Genomic DNA, 16,781 nt, shown 5'->3' with positions numbered 1-16,781 from the left:
TCAGAAAGACAAAGTCGTCTTCGTCTTGCCAAAATTTTATTGCGTTTTCGCGCGATGCTGTGCGAAGAAACAGAGTTATAATTGGTAGGCTGATTAATCGCAGCACGCAGTTACTCGATACAGCTAATTCGGAGATTTCGCCATATTCGGAATCTAACAGAAATTTTTAATCGGGAGATAGTCGCGCACATGGCAGAGAGAGGCGGTGCGTCATTGCGTCACATTGCGTTTCTGCGTTTCTTTTCTATTTTTCAACGCTCTGTGTTAGAAATGGCGTCGCTAACTATAATTATCTACAAAAACAAAAGGTGCGCTGTTGAATAAAAAAGTGAAAAGTGGCGTCTCGACGCCTCGCGATGATCTAATAATCAATTATATAATATACAATAATAATAATAATAATAATAGTAATAATATTATTAAAATGACAACAATAATTAATCTCCATAAATAATAATAATAATAATAATATTAATAATAAACGTGACTATAACTCGATAGAATCTCTAAGTAAAAATCCATTTTGAACATAGTGGAAGCGTGTTCGGTTTTATCGCGCACTTGGAACACGATATTTTTGCAGACGGTTGGCGGACATTTAACGCAATTTTTTGTTAACTTGATCGATCTGCTCGTCGATCCTCTGGGAGGTGCCCCTGAATTTGTTCGGTTCGGGCCCGATCATCTGTATGAGCTGCGGTACCTCCTGGCCGCTGATGTGTGTGAAACGTGCCAATGACTTCATGCACGTGTACAATTGCTCCTCCGCGGGAGTGCCGTTGAAGTATTGCAGCAACGCCATTGTCAGTTCCACTGCGACATCATCGAATACCTATAATATACATATACGTGAAGACATTTGGAAATAACGTCGCGTCTTTTTTGTACAAATAAAAAAAAATGCAAATGAAGATATTATGGTTGCACGAGGCACACAAGAATTGTCAAAATATGATATAAATTGCGCTCGCGAAATATTTAAAACTATAAAACTCCATTTCATGTTTATTTCGAAATTGATTTAATTGAATTAATTTTTTTTATCATAATAGTAAAAGAAACAATTACATTCAGTTTCTTCTTTCGCACAAAACAGACAAAGAAGAGTTATATTAAGTGTATCAAACTTAGAAGACGTCTGTATAAATATTCTGTCTGTAGTTTTAACAATCGTTAAAATATTATCAAACGCACGTGTGTTGATATTGAGAACTCGATCTCAATTTGCCGTGCACATCGTGTTGTTACATCTCGCGCGTATACTCGCAGATTACCGATAATAATTGACGACTTACCGCTGCGCACGGTTCGATCTAATATGGAGATTTGGATAGGTACCTTAGAAATGCTGCCTTTCGGTAAAAGTCGCCGCAGATTTTTGCTTTTGTTCATTTTCTGAAAAAACAGTATCCGATTTCTGGAGAGGTATCTGTCATCACGCAGCGCTACCCGCTGCCTGCCGCGATTAAGAGAGCTTCAGTGCGCGCATGCAAACGAGTAGCATGTAGTGAGTCATGTATCCTTTGTGCCGTTTTTTTTTTTTATTAATGGTAAATATGAATATTCTCTATTTTTTTTTTGTTTGCTCGTTCGTTGAGTTATCTGGCGGGACGTTCATGTTGACGTTTGCGTTTAGTATGATAGATTTATGACAGAGACTAATATACTTCTTTTTTCTTTATTAATAAAGGCAGCACTTCTTTCTTAAGGCACGATGCGAGCTTGTTCTCTTACGACATCGGCAAGTACGCATTTCGAAAGCGACGTCACAAATTGCGCATCAAAGAACCGATCTAACTTCAGACAATTTCGATTTGTATCTTTTTCTCTATATTCCTAATTTATATAAATAAAATAAGTAAAACAAGCAAAGTCTACGAAATCTGTTTTGTAACGCAAAAAAAAAAAATTTGTACGTTAAAACTGAATGATAATCTTTACAGAATTATAGTCTTCAGTAAGATGCCTTCGATACGCGAAGCACTTGCAGTGATGAGTTACGAGAAAATGAAAGCGAGAAATCGGCGAGAGATGAGAATGTTAATTGGACAGGAAGGATACAGACCACAGTTTTTACCTCCTTGCAGGCAAGGTTATGAATGATGGCCGCGCCACGGATCTGCAGATCTTCCGAATTTGAGAGCAACGAGTGTACCGCGACTTTGGTTGTCACCCTTATGTTGCTAATGTTGCTACTGATGTTCTGATCTTGATGCTGCCATTCGGATATGTAGAGTAGCCATTCCGAGCTACTAAGATTCTCGAACATATTCGCCAACTATTTCAAGTTAAAATATTGACATCACAGATTTTTAATAAAATTCGAAAATATTACAGTGTATATTCTAATACTAAGTGTATATTCTTTTTATTATTTTATAAAATCGAAAAATTCCAGTATAAAGCAATAGTAAATTGCGAGACATTATTAAATGATTATTATTTTAATAATTCCGTTTGCGCTTACAAATTGTGCTAGTGCAAGTTGTTCCTCCGGTGGATGCCGATCGATGTCAAAGGCATAAGTCATGATGATGTGTTCTCGCCTGTCTTGATGCAACAACAAGATCACATCATCCTTCAGTGCGGCGACGGACAGCACATTCAACAATTTTACTCGCACATCGCTGTCTAATGATTTATCATAAAGGACTCGACCTGTATGAAACCATTTATATAATTTATATTTTAACAACATTGTGCTTTTAGAAGCAAATATTAAGAACTTATCTTAAAATCAATTTTTAATAAATTATTCAACTTAAAAATCTTTTTAAAATTCAGAGTTTGATAAATTAAGCATAATTCCAGAAAGATTGAAAACTTGCACCTGTACTCTTTGATAACTCACCTACGAAGTTCAGGAAATTATCGCCTAAAGCCCAGGAACCTTCATTCTCCAAGACATATTGCCGTAGTTCGCCCAGGCATGTTTGTTCTTCGTCATTCAACTTTCCCTTGAGAGCGTCTACCAGACCATCGTATTCCGCTTGTACATCTATCAAGTCTTTGAACACAATTGGCGGATCACGGTGGCGTTTTTTCTCTTCTTGTTCACGCTTTTCGTCTTCCTCCATCTGCATTACTCGCTCAGATGGCAACATTTCCGCGTTTTCTCCATTAGACGCCTGTTGTTGCATTTCGCCTTTGACAAACAATAAACATTATTCTTATAATTATAAAAATTTCTTAGATTAGCCACGTGGCTATGTCGCTCAATTTTTGCATTTAAAAATATAGAATTATAAGATATAGAAATATAGAATTACGATACACTTTTATTATAAGATATAAAAAGAAAACGGAAAAAGAGAAAATAATTATAAAGTTGTAATAAAATAAAATAATCACAGATATAAAATTCTATGTACTTTCGTTTTCCGCCATATCCGCGCAGCAATTGCTCGGTCCGGTACTGTTGCTGTCGCTGCCAGTGGCCTCCTTGCTACCCTTTTCTTTCTTCTCCTTCTTCTTCTTCTTCTTCTTTCGTTCTTTCTTCGCTAATTTTTCGTTGATAACGTTTCTCCGTTCCTCTAACGCGATTGAATTCAATCTGCAAGTATGTGCAAAATTTCAACTGAAATACTCATAAAAGTTTAAATAATAATCACGCATGAAGCTGTACCTTGCTTCCTCGATGGCTGTGTTTAGAAGTTGATATTCCGGCGAAGCTTCTCTCTGAATTCTCGCTTCGACAAATCTCTGGCCGACCGTGAACCCAGCACTTGCACTATTGCTTAATGTTTCTATTAACGGACCTAAGGCCTGGCCAATGGGCCTAGAAATAAATATATTTTATATTTATTGTTGGTACAAAATAAATTGAATAGATATTTGTATGGTTTAAAATATTTATAATAAACATACGTTTGTAATATTTCTTCCGGTAGATCAAGAATAAACTTGGGAATGCCCTTACCCACCAGAAAGTTGCTGACCTCCTCAGTAAAGGAATTACAATTATGCTTGAAGATATTGTACGTGCCTGGTCTGGAAGAATGAAAATCATTTATCGTTAAAAAATTGGATAACTCTCGAGTATTAAAGTTATATAATAGTTTTAAATAATAAAAAAAAAATAATAAAAAATTCTTAGATGATAAAAAAAAAACAATAAAATTAAATCGGATGTGTAATTTTCAAATAAAGAAATCGAGTATTTCTCTAATAAGTTCAAGAGGATCTCACGTAACAAAATCGAACTTCTTCAAGAAAGGAGATTATAGAAGCAATTCTCGATTTCTTCGATAAAGTTAAAAAGGAAATTTACATAAAAAAAGATGCGACTCAAGTTAGAGATAGTCAGTTAAAGAAAATGGAAAAAGAAAAAAGATGAGAGTAGCGGTCGGGGCTCTCGACAATGTATGTGATATTATCGCTGGCGATACTCACGCGAACGTGGAGATTCCCAGGCCGTTTATGTACTCCAGGAAGACCGTGTAGGGCAGGTAAGTCTCGCCCAGCTTCTCGACTCGCTGCGGATCCCTTAACTCCGTGCCACCCTGAAACACGAAGTGCCGGCAGGCGGTCGCCGTTAAAATCGCGTCCGGGAAAACTGCACCGCGCCGCGCCGTCAATGTCAATTTCGCGGCAGCTGCGCTGATCCAGCGGCCGGTTTCGTTCGCCAGAGAGTCGAGAGGAGAGAAGAGAAAAAGAGAGCGGGAGCGAAAGAGAGAGAGTGAGAAAGGTGAAACACCCGCCTCCTTCTGGCATTAGTGGCAACGTAATTTTAGAACTACGACAAATCTCGCGCTTCCCTGCGAGAAATCGCCGAAAATAGACGCCCGTGGCATGCGTTCGAACCGCGGCCTCTTCTAGAACGCAAAAGAAAGACGCGCCCCGACGGAAGTGAAGAGCAGGGAGAGATGAAGAAGCGGAAAGAAGGCGTTTCTCATGCATTTTGAAAATTGAATCTCCCGAGGGAACGTGGTGGTAGTGCGGTAGACAAATTCTTACCCCGAAAAATAAGTGAAATCGATTCGTAAAACAAAAGCGAGGAGAAGAGAAATTACGGCTAAAAAATATATAGGAAAATGTAATTAGTCCATGTCAAGATATAAATGAAGAGATTACTCGGGGAAATTTCGAAGATATGTGATTAGGATTTAATAGATGTTATATATAAATGTATTATCTAATTAGTGCATCAAATCCGTTAAATTTTCTAGCCAAAATCCCAATTTAGAAGCTGGAACCTCCTCCGAATGATTGATGATGATATCTTAACGTAGATTTATATTAGAAATCAGACACAGAACTGTGTAGAATTATTATTTCACAAATATAATAATTTTCCAAAATTTTCCTTCCGCCTTCCGCACTCAATTCTCTCTCTTGTTACTTGGTACCGGGGATCTTCACTTCCGGCTGCACCGCAAATCGGAAACGTTCTCGCGCGAGCACTCACGTATCAAAAAGACCGATGTCGGCACCGCTCGAGGAGAATGGGTGAAAAGCAAGAGGAAAAAGAGAAAGGAAGTTGACACTTTCCTTCTTCGCTCTCTTCGAGAGCGCTCCCGGGAGCGGGAAACAACTCGCACGCGGACTGCCGGTGCTCGAGACACCGACGTTGAAGGATGACCGGAGCCCGCGTGGCGCGCGCGCGCACTTCCGAAATTGCGATTCGCGCTCCTGAAACTCGCCGGCCGAAAAAAGGGATAATCGCTAGGAAAAGAGCGGCTCTCGAGCGAGGTTTATTATTGGACGAGATGTGGATCGGCGATGTTCACGAGCGTGACCAGTCAAGATGCTGGTGGGACCAGAGAAAAGAGAGTATTTTTTTTCACTTTTTTGTTACGCTAAAAAAATAGCCTCTCGCAGATCACAACATACTTCTCGTCGAAAGAGCGAATCGCAACGTGATCACCCAAAAGAATAGTCACATTTATAGTTTGTACAATTAAATGGACGATAAATTAGGAATTCTCTAACCGGTTCGCGAATAATAGTTTACCGATTATTTTCTTTGCGTCAATCAACGATCGCGAATTGTAGATTCGCTGAGAAGATCATGTGTGGGTGTATCGCAGATTCCTCGGGAGAATATCTTTGATGTGTGATTTTGGAGCGGTATAATCACGCGGTCGTCGAGTTCTCGTGGGCGAGAAATGAGCGTGTCGGTTACATCGATTTCGCGGTGTCGCAAGGCAAGACCGCGTGCATTACAATTACGCCGCGCGTTAGTCACGTGTGTATTTTAGTCAACACGGATACGGCAATGCGAAGGGTTCGTAATGATTTCACCGCGTTGCTTTTAGACGCGCGTCGGTGTCGCGATTATTACTTCCGCGACGCCGTTTGACACCGTTTGACGTGATGGCGGCCACGTCAGCTCTCACGGAGAAGTCACCAGGGAGATATTCGGTAAAGTTTCAATGCGATTCCAGGAATACCAAGGCCTCTTCACCGTTTCGAAGAGAAGTTGCGTGGAACACACTAACTATTTTTATATTCCGTTAAAACACAAGGAAAATGCGGGGAGACATTTGTTTGCAAAAAAGTAATCAGAGAGAGAGAGAGAGAGAGAGAGAGAAAGAGAGAGAGAGAGAGGACTAAGCAGGAAGATTTGAGAAGCGTCATCTCTCAAGTCTGGACTTGATATTTCTAGGATTAACCCTTTCACTGTGATCATGTAGACATAATCAAGAAGGATTTTTCTCCGTTGTATCTTAATCTCAAGTAATCTCGAAATTCACTGTGTACCTTCGAAACACATGAAAGGATCATGGGAATGCTTCGTCCAAACTCAAGCAACACAGGAGAGAACTATCCTGGGATAATTTCAATTATCTTATCTAAATGGAGAATTAGGTGGGGAACTAGGTGGACCAGATAGCGCGATGCGACCGCGGCGATTAAGAAGCGACTATACCGACAATCAGGGAACATTTTGTTGCATGCGGGAAATAAGCGCGAACGGACTCACCTTAGCTTCGACTTACGTTGAGTCTGAACGGGTGGAGCATGAGATAGGAAAGAGAGTGCGTCGCGAAAGAAAGAGAGAGCGAGAGAGAGATAAAAAGATAGAGAGAGAGAGAGAGAGAGAGAGAAAAACAGAGAAAGAGAGAGAGAGAGGAAGCGGATGTGTGCGTGCACCCATGTACTCGTGTGCGTGCAGCGGGGATTATTTTTGGATTGAACCGCACCAAATTTAGTTCCCGCTCGTGTCTAGCGTATCGTATGGCCCGCCGAGCGACTCCGCCGCTCTACGACTAGGCCTTCCGACGATCGGCCGCGACTTCGTGCCGCGGATGCCCGCGGGATGCATCGGCACGATCTGATAGGCTCTTGATAGGTGCCATCGAGAACGGACGGGAAGCGCGGCGGGACCATTAGTTCTCTCGACTTGTTGATAGCACCGGTTATTTATATCGCACTTGTGGTACCCCGCCGATGTCGCACGATGACCCCCCCCCCCTTGGGTGACGACGAACGGCGGGTGTCGTTAACGGCCCGGAGTTGTTAATATTGCAGCGACGTATGCGGATGAAAAAGAGAGAGAGAGAGAGAGAGAGAGAGAGAGAGAGAGAGAGAGATGACGGCCGCGTGGGAGTAAAGCTCGGCAACGGGGGAGAACGGATCTATGGTGTTTACTCAGCAAACAGAAATTTCGTCCCGAGAGCTTCGCCGCGGCCGGAACGCGGTGCCTACTAACGCGTTGTTGATACTGGCTGCGGTGTTTCGCCAATGATGAATTTCTAAACGCCCGTGGATACTCACGAGGAGGAAAGAAACCACTCGGGTGGAGTATCGGATACGGCGCGACGGGGACCACCTGCGTGACTGAACGAAAAGACCGCGTTGTATTTTTTAACGTGTTCGCCCGGCGATGCAGGTAGCGCTACCGAGACGATCGGTCGCGCAACCGAGATCGAGATCGAATCTCTAAGAGGCGGAGAGAATACTTACGGGTCGCACGCTCTGGATGCCGGCGGGACCGAAGAAATACTCCCTTCCGTATGCGACTATCGCCGTGTGCCATATCCCGTCCAACTGGCGACCTGCGAGCAAAAGTCGGGAATTAACCACCGTTTCTAATGACAGACAGAATGCGATAAATATAATATAATATTTTATTTCTATATGCACATTCTGGAATATATTATATTATATAATTTCCTTAAGAACAGAGCAGCTTTTTTTTATTAATAATAAAACTCAGGTAAAGTTGAAGTGAATATTTTATCTGTACGTACTCTCGAATATTTATGTAATTTCTTTGATAATTACAGATTAACTCCATTTATTAAGTCTTTAGGTAGCAAAAGCTGGTTCTGTATTCTGTATTCTGATGTTGCTGGTTCTGAATTTTCGGATCTAAAAAGAACTCGGAATTATATGAAAACTAAGTTCTATTTCTAATTCCGGCGTGTGGTCCAACAAAGCAGCCTCGAGACAGGCTTAAAGGCTCAGGCTCGCGGTATTTGTTCAAGGACCGACGATAATAATTGTCACGGCTTGTCCTCGCGTAAATCCACCGATTAGATCAGAGAGTTAGCGAAACGCGAGGCGCTCGCGAGGCCCGGATGAAGCTCGAGCTTGCGAACCCGCATATGCCTCCTTCGACCCAGTTCTGCACCACCGCGGAAATAGCTAAGTACATCCGCATAGACGCGTAGCTTTCTCATTGCGCCTCGAGCCTACCAGTGATGTCGACCTCGTAAGAAATAACCTGGCCGTTATAATTACTTCCAGAGCGGTGCGAGGCACCAGCGTTTATGACGAATTCGGGAAGGCGGGTCTCGGGTCGGGTTTTGATGCCGTACATGCTACAGCATGTATTTATAGAACGTAATATTACGTAATATAAATTTTCGAGTTCGGTGCCTTGACAAGGGAGTAACTGCAATTACTCCTTCGAGATAATAATAGCGCTATTATTTTTTCAAAATAAAGTTAAGACTCGTTTACATTAAATACAATAACTTTACATAATTATTATAATTACTTTACAATTGATTTATCAGTCACGCAATTGGCAATTTAATTTAATTAAGAATTGAAAATTTTTATTTCTAAAAACTAAAAGATGTTTCTTAGATATAATAAAAAATAAAAAAAAAAAAAGAAAACTATTTTCGAAAACGAATTAGAAAGAACAGAAGAATTTCATAATTTGCTCGCATATCGTCGTCTCATTGAGATAATTCGTCTGCAAGATAATCCCGGAGTTTCACTTGACATTTATTCGGTCTAGAACGGCTGCCAATTTATCCAGATCGAAATTTTCTCAGAGGCGTTCAGGAACGAACGCTGCACTCGACGCACTCGGAAATAGACGGCCGAGAGTGCGGGAACATGCAGCTGGGACACGTGGTGGGCACGGTCCGCGTGTCGCTATCCGTTTTACGCCATCACATGGAATTTCGTACGGATTACGGAGCACCCCTTCCGGCCACTTCCGCGTTGGACCCGTTCTCTCTGCACGCGCGATTCTCTAAATTATTGTCGCGCATACCACGCGGCGTTTTACGCGTCGCCTCTTCTTATGACGATCTTCACCCCCTCCCCCCTTTCAAATCGTTCATTCTTAAATTCCTAAGTATTGTCTAGCGGATAAATTTCAGCGGATAAATGCACTATTTTTATTTTATGGTTTTTTTTTCTTATTATTATTTTTCTTATTTTATATATGATTATTTTTATGTATAATTAATATTATTTGTACATAATTATTATTATTTGCGTATAATTAATATTAACGTGCATCTATAACCGCGCATAATTCTTGTTAACCCTTTGGTTTTCCTGGATACATGAAAAGAATAGTTTTGCTAAAGTATCTAAAAATTTGACAAGATGCAGAAAATACTTTTCTTGGGCCACCAAAAAAATTATGATGACGTTCAAATTGATTAGTGACTGTTAAAGAATTTGTAGTATTAAGTATCCTATATATCCTATATAATAATTTTAATGACTCGAAGTTACTTTCAGGTCTATATCTAGTCAAATTTTTAGATATTTCAATAAAAACCATTCTCTCCGTATATTCCTTTTTAATTTCTAGAATTCCTATTTATTTATTTTTCTTTTCTATTTAATTCTTGCATTACGAAATGAATCAATCCTGTGATTTCGGCACGTTTTGCTTCTTAGTGGAATGGATTCGATAAACTTGTCACATAGCTGGCTGATACGACAACAACGATGTAGCCGTTTTGTGAGTCATCGTCACCCAAAGTGTCACCGATTCTCGACGACTGTTTATTTATATTTGAATCGCTTTAATCCAAAATCGTCCATACGATATAGCATGAATCAAGAGAGAAGCGAGTAATTGCGACGATCGCGATAATATGAATTTGCATGACTGGCAGAATAGAAGGGAACGAGTCAAGAAACCGATCGATCGCGTCAGCTTTTTTTTTTTGCAAACTAGGCATTGCAACTTTCGCGAAATACTTCCACATTATAGATGTATATTTGAAATAAAAATGGTTTTCTATCAGCCGTACAGAAAAATTGGTTTTGCTGAGATATCGAACAATTTGGTCAGATATAGATCGGAAAATAATCGGGTTCAATCATCAAAATTATTATGCGAGACATTTAATGTGATAATAATGAAACATTTTTAATGTTCTAGCAATCAATTTGAATATCCCACATAATTATTTTGATGGCTCAATAAAATTATTTTCATATCTATATTTGGCCAAATTTTTAGATATTTCAAGCAAGATTGATTAGAGGCCTTGATTAGAGACGAGAAATAGTCATCGATCTTCGAAAATGCAAAAATTCTGTTTTGCTAATGTGCGATCATCGTTTTTACGGCGGTATAACAAAGAAAGACATTTTCCGCTACGTTACATCTTTCTTAAATAACATTCAAAGTAAAAGAGCTTAAAATTGCGTCCGATGAAAATAGTGATGCGCAGCATTCCATTTCGATAAATATTGCGAGCAATCGCTGATCACGATGCACGCAGGTGTGACGTAGCTTGATTCCTTCCTAGGTCAATGTTCAAGACAATTTACAATTCTAAGCATTGATTTAATGCGTATTGATTTATGTTTATTATTATCTTTCTTCTTCTTGTGAGAAAAAAAAGACAATACATAAACGTCGACATATTGAGTCAATATCTGAAATTATAAATCTTGAACAATTGCTTTAAAGTCAATAATATTTTTACAAGATTTCTTTACTCCTCAAACATTATTTAATTAATTTTAAAAAACTACCAATAAAAGCTATCAATCTCTCTCTATTTTTAAATCTCTTTCTATTTTTATATGTATATTATTTATTATTTTTTATATGTACATTATTATCGGTTTCTTTTCTACTTGTGAAACATTATGATCAAACGTTTATTTTCGTATTAATAAAGAAGGATAATTTGATTAAGGAAGCTGATACCGTATAAATATTAATATTATCATTTATTTATTGATTTCTCGTGCTTACCAATGAGTATCGGTGACATCATCGCAGCCATCCCTTTGGTAAGGTCATAAATATACAGCTCCACTATCGTCCTCACATCTTCGTCCTCCATCTTGTCCTGAAAAAAGGAAAATCTTTCAAAAATTGCAAATAATGATAATAAACATAAAAGAATTATTCCACACGGATAGAAAGTTTTATTAAAATATCCAAAAATATTACAGATATAAATCTGAACATAATCGAAATTATATAAAACGCTTAAGCACAATAACACTGTGAAATTTTTTTTTTTTTACATTCCAGCAATCAATTTGGATGTCCTACACAATAACTTTGATGGCCCAACAAAGTAATTTTCAGATCTATATCTCACCAAACTTTTAGATACTTCAGCAAGACTGCTCTTTTTCGTATTGCAAATAAAAATCACTGAGAATTTCTCAAGCATTTTTCGATCATGTTTCCCATAAAATATCCCGCGCGATTCTTTCCTCATCCTTTCGGTCCCCGATTTTCACGCGCCGCGAAATCCACGGTGTTCACCTTCACGAGGGCGACCACCGGGTTCCGAACATTCTGACGTTATACACCTGACGTTATTTCGACGTACCTCACGACGAAATGTACCTTACGACGTCGAGTTCTGCCTCTGAATACGCACGACTCGGGGACGCAAATATACCTCTCGGAACGGAACAGAGAATCGTGCTCCCGCACCGTGTGTGACCCGAGGCGTCTCTCGAAAACGCCTCTCTCGTCGGTCTCTCGAAGGGAAAACGACGAGACGGGAACGTTAGATCCGACGTGGCTTTCGATATATCGTCCGCGCGTACGATCCTAATCGATCGTACGCACGTAAGAAGAAAGGCTGCAGGTATCCAAAAATAAAAACTTGGAGAATTCTTCGAATTCTTTTCATATAATATTATTATATATAATATTTCTATTTATCTTGAATAATCGTGTTTCTCCTCGATGAACAATTCGGTGAGTGGTATCCAACACTCTCTCTCTCGGTGTCTATAAAACGGTTTTTCTCATTTAACTCTTTTTTATTTTGAGTCTACTCGAATGTTCAGTTCTATTTATGTAAATTAATTTTAATCTCGTTTTATCTTACTCTTTATTTTCTTTTTTTTTTTATTTTAAGAATTAGAATAAAACAAAGAGTAAATTAAATCGAAATTGAAGTTATTCTAGATTGATAAAAATGCATTATAAGACTTCACTTCTTCGATATTCTCGCCACGCAATGCCCCATTTAAATTTCTTCTCTATTTCTCCCAACGTAAATTAATTTTAATCTCGGTTTAGCTTACTTTTTCTGTCTCCCTTCAGTTCTAATAATTAAGAGTAAAATAAAGAGTAAATTAAATCGAGATTAAAGTCAATCTACATTGATAAAAGTGAATATTAGAATATTGGACGAGATTGAAGCGGTTATGAATTTCATCGCGTAAAGCTGCGATGAATCAGCGATTTAAATGTTAAAGTTGCAATGAATCAGCGATTTAGACGAGAAAGTTCATTCATTTTACAAATAAATCACTTGATATGATTTCAATAATTTAAAGAGACATCTCTAAAGAGAAATCTCTGACGAGAGAAAGTAATTTTATATTTAAACAAATTTTGTAAAGTGTATTTTTTAGATAATGAAAATATTAATTATCTAATTTTTAGCTCTTCAATCATTTGCTCCTCGGAACGTACACGTATACTCTTGCCAATATTTTAAAGTTTCGTAAATCAAACATATCTCTAAACAAACGAGTATGTCAGAAACCGTTTAATGATAAGAGGAACAATTACCTGTGAGCCATTTAAGACACTAACAGCGTCTTAAACAAAAGCTCGTAAAAACATGAGATCAAATCTCGATTTTCAGATTGTCCTCGTTATGTAATCACGGCAGTATTTTACATTCTTTCACAGCAAACTAAGCCTAAGATCTTACGTAAAATACTCTCCTCTGAAGGAAATACCTCTTCGCCTCAATAAAAAGACAAACCGCGAGAATCTTAAATCATCCGTAACGAGAATCGTACAAATATCATCACGGTCAAATTACAAGATTGCAAACCAAGCGAAATTCAGGCAAAGAGAGTATTCAGGCGTCGGTCCGCGAAAAAACGCAAGAAGAGGAGCGTCGACAGAGGACCTACCTTCCTCTCATTGACGGCTTAACAGGTGGATCGATTATCCGGGCGCGATCTTCGGGCGCGGAAAGGAGGGAAACCGATCTGGACGGACCTGGAGGCGTCGGGGCGGATTCCTGGCGAGCACGGCGGATCAACTCCTGGAGAATGAGAAAACCACCGTTGCTGGACCACGGACGAGGAGGCTGGGTAGCGCGCGTGGATCGTGCGGATCTCGCGCGAGTCACCCCCCTTCCCCGAGAGGTGCGGCTCTCGCGCTAGATGGCTACCAGGCCAACAAATGCAAACTGATCGCCGAAATCCTCACCGGAGTTACGCGGACCGCGGGGTCCCTCACGGCGCGGTAGTCGTTCTTGGCAGGAAGAAATGGTAAAGAGGTAAGAGGGTCAGAAGCGCCTGTTCGCCGTGTTCGCTGCTCCGCTTCGCTCCGGCGTTCCGTTCACCGGACCGCGCCGCTCGTCCTCCGACGAGCCGCGATGTCTCGGGCCTCGTCGCTTCGATTGCGAACATGTGCATCATTCGTCTTGCCATCTAATGCCGTTCCTCCTCCGCGAACGACGGGCATTCAACAAGGAGGAATGAAGATACGGTGGCTCGTTAGAACGCTCGTTAAAAGACGACGTTGTTGTCGCTGAGTCATGTCGTTCCGCTGAATGACGCAGACACTTGGTCGACTTGACGTGCTCTTGTACGCAGTATTCTCTCTCTCTCTCTCTCTCTCTCTCTCTCTCTCTCTCTCTCTCTCTCTCTCTCTCTTATCTATAGGTGTTTTTTTCGATATATATACGGCTTATGCGTTTCTCGCGATTTCGCAGTTATTCCGAAATATAATGAACGTTGGCTAGAGAAGCTGGCAGGCGCGTTTTTTGGAATATGCACGCGCGTCGTGCACAAAAATACGCGTGATTCTCCGGATTCTTCCGGATAAAAGATGCGACGTGAATCGAGAGAAGACGTCCCTCCTCGATTCACGCCAAAGAGAGAATTTCTAAATTTGAAAACTCAGTTACACCGATAGACGTCAGTTTTGAGCAGCTGCTAAACGAACGTGCTTTCTTGGAATTTTCGTCAGTTCGTAGAGTAGAAGAAAAAAAAAAAAAAAAAAAAAACACCGCAAAGTCGTGAGAGTTCGTTGACGAAGGCTCTGCGAATATCCGGGAAACTCCGATAGGATTTGTTCGAGTTTCAGTTAGGCCCAATCAAGTTCGGGTTTGCCAGATCTAATTAATGTTAAAATTCATCGCAAATGGGATGTGCCAGCGTCTGGCTTATTTATATCTGAGTACGATCACCTAAAGTAAAGTGGCAATTGCCGGCACGATGACCAGATAACAATTCGCATTTAATTTAACGCGTCGCTTTTCCCACAAGACAAATTCATGTTGCGCGTTCCGCAGGTAGCTTTTGTATGATAATGAACAAATACGATTGAATAAATACGACTGATTAAATATATATATACTACATGGAAGGAATTCGAAAATTGCACAGATATGTTTCGAATAAAATTCCTCCAAAGCGAGAAACATCCGATTTTGATAAATAAATAAAGCGAATCGAGGAAATAAGGATTTTCCCCAAAAAATCGTATACTGATATGTAAAGGTAGAATTTTCGAATTTTCGAATTTTGATTTTTACGTTTTTTGTTAGAATTGTCGGCTTTGTGATAAAAATTTATATACGAATTGTTGGAAATGGAAAAGTAATCACAAATAATTCATTATATTTATCTAGCAATATCTATTTTGCAAGCATAGAATTATCAATTTTTTGTTATCTAAATAAAAAAATTACATTAGAGATTATAAATCACCTGATTAGAAATCTTATTTCAATATCCCTTTCTACCAATATTAATTAATTAATTTAAATCTCGCTTTAAATTATTTCTTACCTTTTTGTAGATCTAAGAATTAGGAAAAGATAAAGAATAAAAAGATAAAATTAACCTAAAGAGATTAAAGTTAATCTAAATTGATACAAATATAGGTATAAGTGATCCCTTGCACTTTATATTCATTTCTATCAAAGTAGCTTAAATCTAATCTCGGATTAATTTACTCTTTATCTTCTTTTAGTTTTAAGGATTAGGAAAAGATAATTAATAACAGATAATAAATTTAATCTCGGTTTAATTTACTCTGCATCTTCGTTAAAACTTTTCTAATCCTTATAAGATTAAAAAAAAGAATTAAAAAAAAAAAGAGGATAAAAATGTTAAACCAAGATTAAATTAAGTTTAAAGTTAATTTACTTTACTGGTGGAAGTTGGACGGTAATCGAACGTTTTGACATTCGTCGTGCGGGCAAGGGATGTTTCCGAAAAAGCCGAAATCCTCGAGCGCATGCGGCGAGCCTTGAACGCAGTGCGCGCCGCGCCAACGCCGGACGCGCTATATCGACGGCGCTCCGCTCTTTCGAAAGTGCGCCAGGGGTCGGCGTCCGCTTTTACCCCGCCGTAGAGCAGGTTGCATAGTGCGCGGGGAGCGTCGCTGAGATCGTCGCGAGAAAGGGAAGCGCACGGAGAACGCGCTTACGAGTGGCGTTGTTCTCGTCGTCCTTGTCATCTGTCGCGCGTGCGATTACGGTCGTTCAATCGACGTTCGGATCCGGAGAGAAGCGAAGAAAAAGAGAAAAACAGAGAGAGAGAGAGAGAGAGAGAGAAAGCGGGAACGAGGGAGGGAGGGGAAAAGGGAAAGCGAAAGGAAATCGCGCGAGGAAGTTGCAAGAGAGAACTTCGGGATCGCGCGAAGAGAGCGGCGCGGCACTAAGCAAAGCAAGACTTACCCAGCGTGACCCCCCCGGAGAGACTCGCGTGCAACAGCGACTCGACTCGACTCGATTCGACTCGCGTTCGTCCCCCGGTCGACCCAGTGGCAGGGACGCTCGCTCGCCTGGCTCGCGTCGAGATCTCTCGCGGGAGTTCGTTGTATCGCGCCGAGCGAATCACAGTGGGTGCCTCCTCTCTCGTTCGCGCGCGCTCAGCTGACTCCAATCCGGACGCGGCACGCGGGACTTACACTTACGGACTTACGGTTTGCGCGTCACGGGCGGGCAACAGTGCTGAACTGAAAAGGGGCACGTGTGCGATCGCGCGGCGACAACGGTGTACTCGGAGATCAACGCTGCCGTCGTATCGCTCGCAGGGAGTACGGCTCGTCGACCGTGAGAAAGAGAGAAAGAGAGAGAAAGATAGAGAGAGAGACGGAGCGTGGAGGTTAG

General features: G+C 40.4%; 1 protein-coding gene across 9 annotated transcripts; it reads right to left on the bottom strand.

The window, feature by feature from the left end:
* Positions 1-19: 19 nt before the first annotated feature.
* LOC105430926 (uncharacterized) lies at positions 20-16,728 on the bottom strand. 9 transcript variants are annotated; one of them, XM_089071815.1, is made up of 14 exons: positions 16,594-16,728; positions 13,564-13,697; positions 11,417-11,513; positions 7,909-8,000; positions 7,720-7,782; positions 4,393-4,502; positions 3,868-3,990; positions 3,626-3,778; positions 3,372-3,553; positions 2,852-3,145; positions 2,468-2,658; positions 2,078-2,278; positions 1,339-1,395; positions 20-832 (listed from the first exon to the last, which is right to left on the bottom strand). In XM_089071815.1, the coding sequence occupies exons 3-14, from the start codon at positions 11,505-11,507 to the stop codon at positions 599-601; spliced, it is 1,791 nt and encodes a 596-aa protein (XP_088927941.1). In that variant the 5' UTR covers positions 11,508-11,513; positions 13,564-13,697; positions 16,594-16,728; the 3' UTR covers positions 20-598. The 9 variants fall into 9 exon arrangements, with proteins under 9 accessions (XP_088927941.1, XP_088927939.1, XP_088927937.1 ...); XM_089071813.1 differs by lacking the exon at positions 16,594-16,728 and adding an exon at positions 16,347-16,487; XM_089071811.1 differs by lacking the exon at positions 16,594-16,728 and adding an exon at positions 13,865-14,206.
* Between the last annotated feature and the right edge of the window lie 53 nt (positions 16,729-16,781).

The sequence above is a fragment of the Pogonomyrmex barbatus genome, unplaced genomic scaffold (assembly GCF_055798465.1).
Source record: "Pogonomyrmex barbatus isolate J1 unplaced genomic scaffold, ASM5579846v1 scaffold12, whole genome shotgun sequence".
NCBI classification, from domain to species: domain Eukaryota; kingdom Metazoa; phylum Arthropoda; class Insecta; order Hymenoptera; family Formicidae; genus Pogonomyrmex; species Pogonomyrmex barbatus.
This window is presented reverse-complemented; position numbering and strand designations above follow the sequence as displayed.

Bases quoted from the DNA above. Each gene is read 5' to 3' on its own strand.
- LOC105430926 (XM_089071815.1), bottom strand. From the start codon at position 11,507: ATGGAGGACGAAGATGTGAGGACGATAGTGGAGCTGTATATTTATGAC. The intron at 8,001-11,416 runs GTAAGCACGAGA...TTTTGCTCGCAG, and splicing joins GATGTCACCGATACTCATTG to GTCGCCAGTTGGACGGGATA. The intron at 2,279-2,467 runs GTAAGCGCAAAC...AACTTGAAATAG, and splicing joins AACTTGCACTAGCACAATTT to TTGGCGAATATGTTCGAGAA.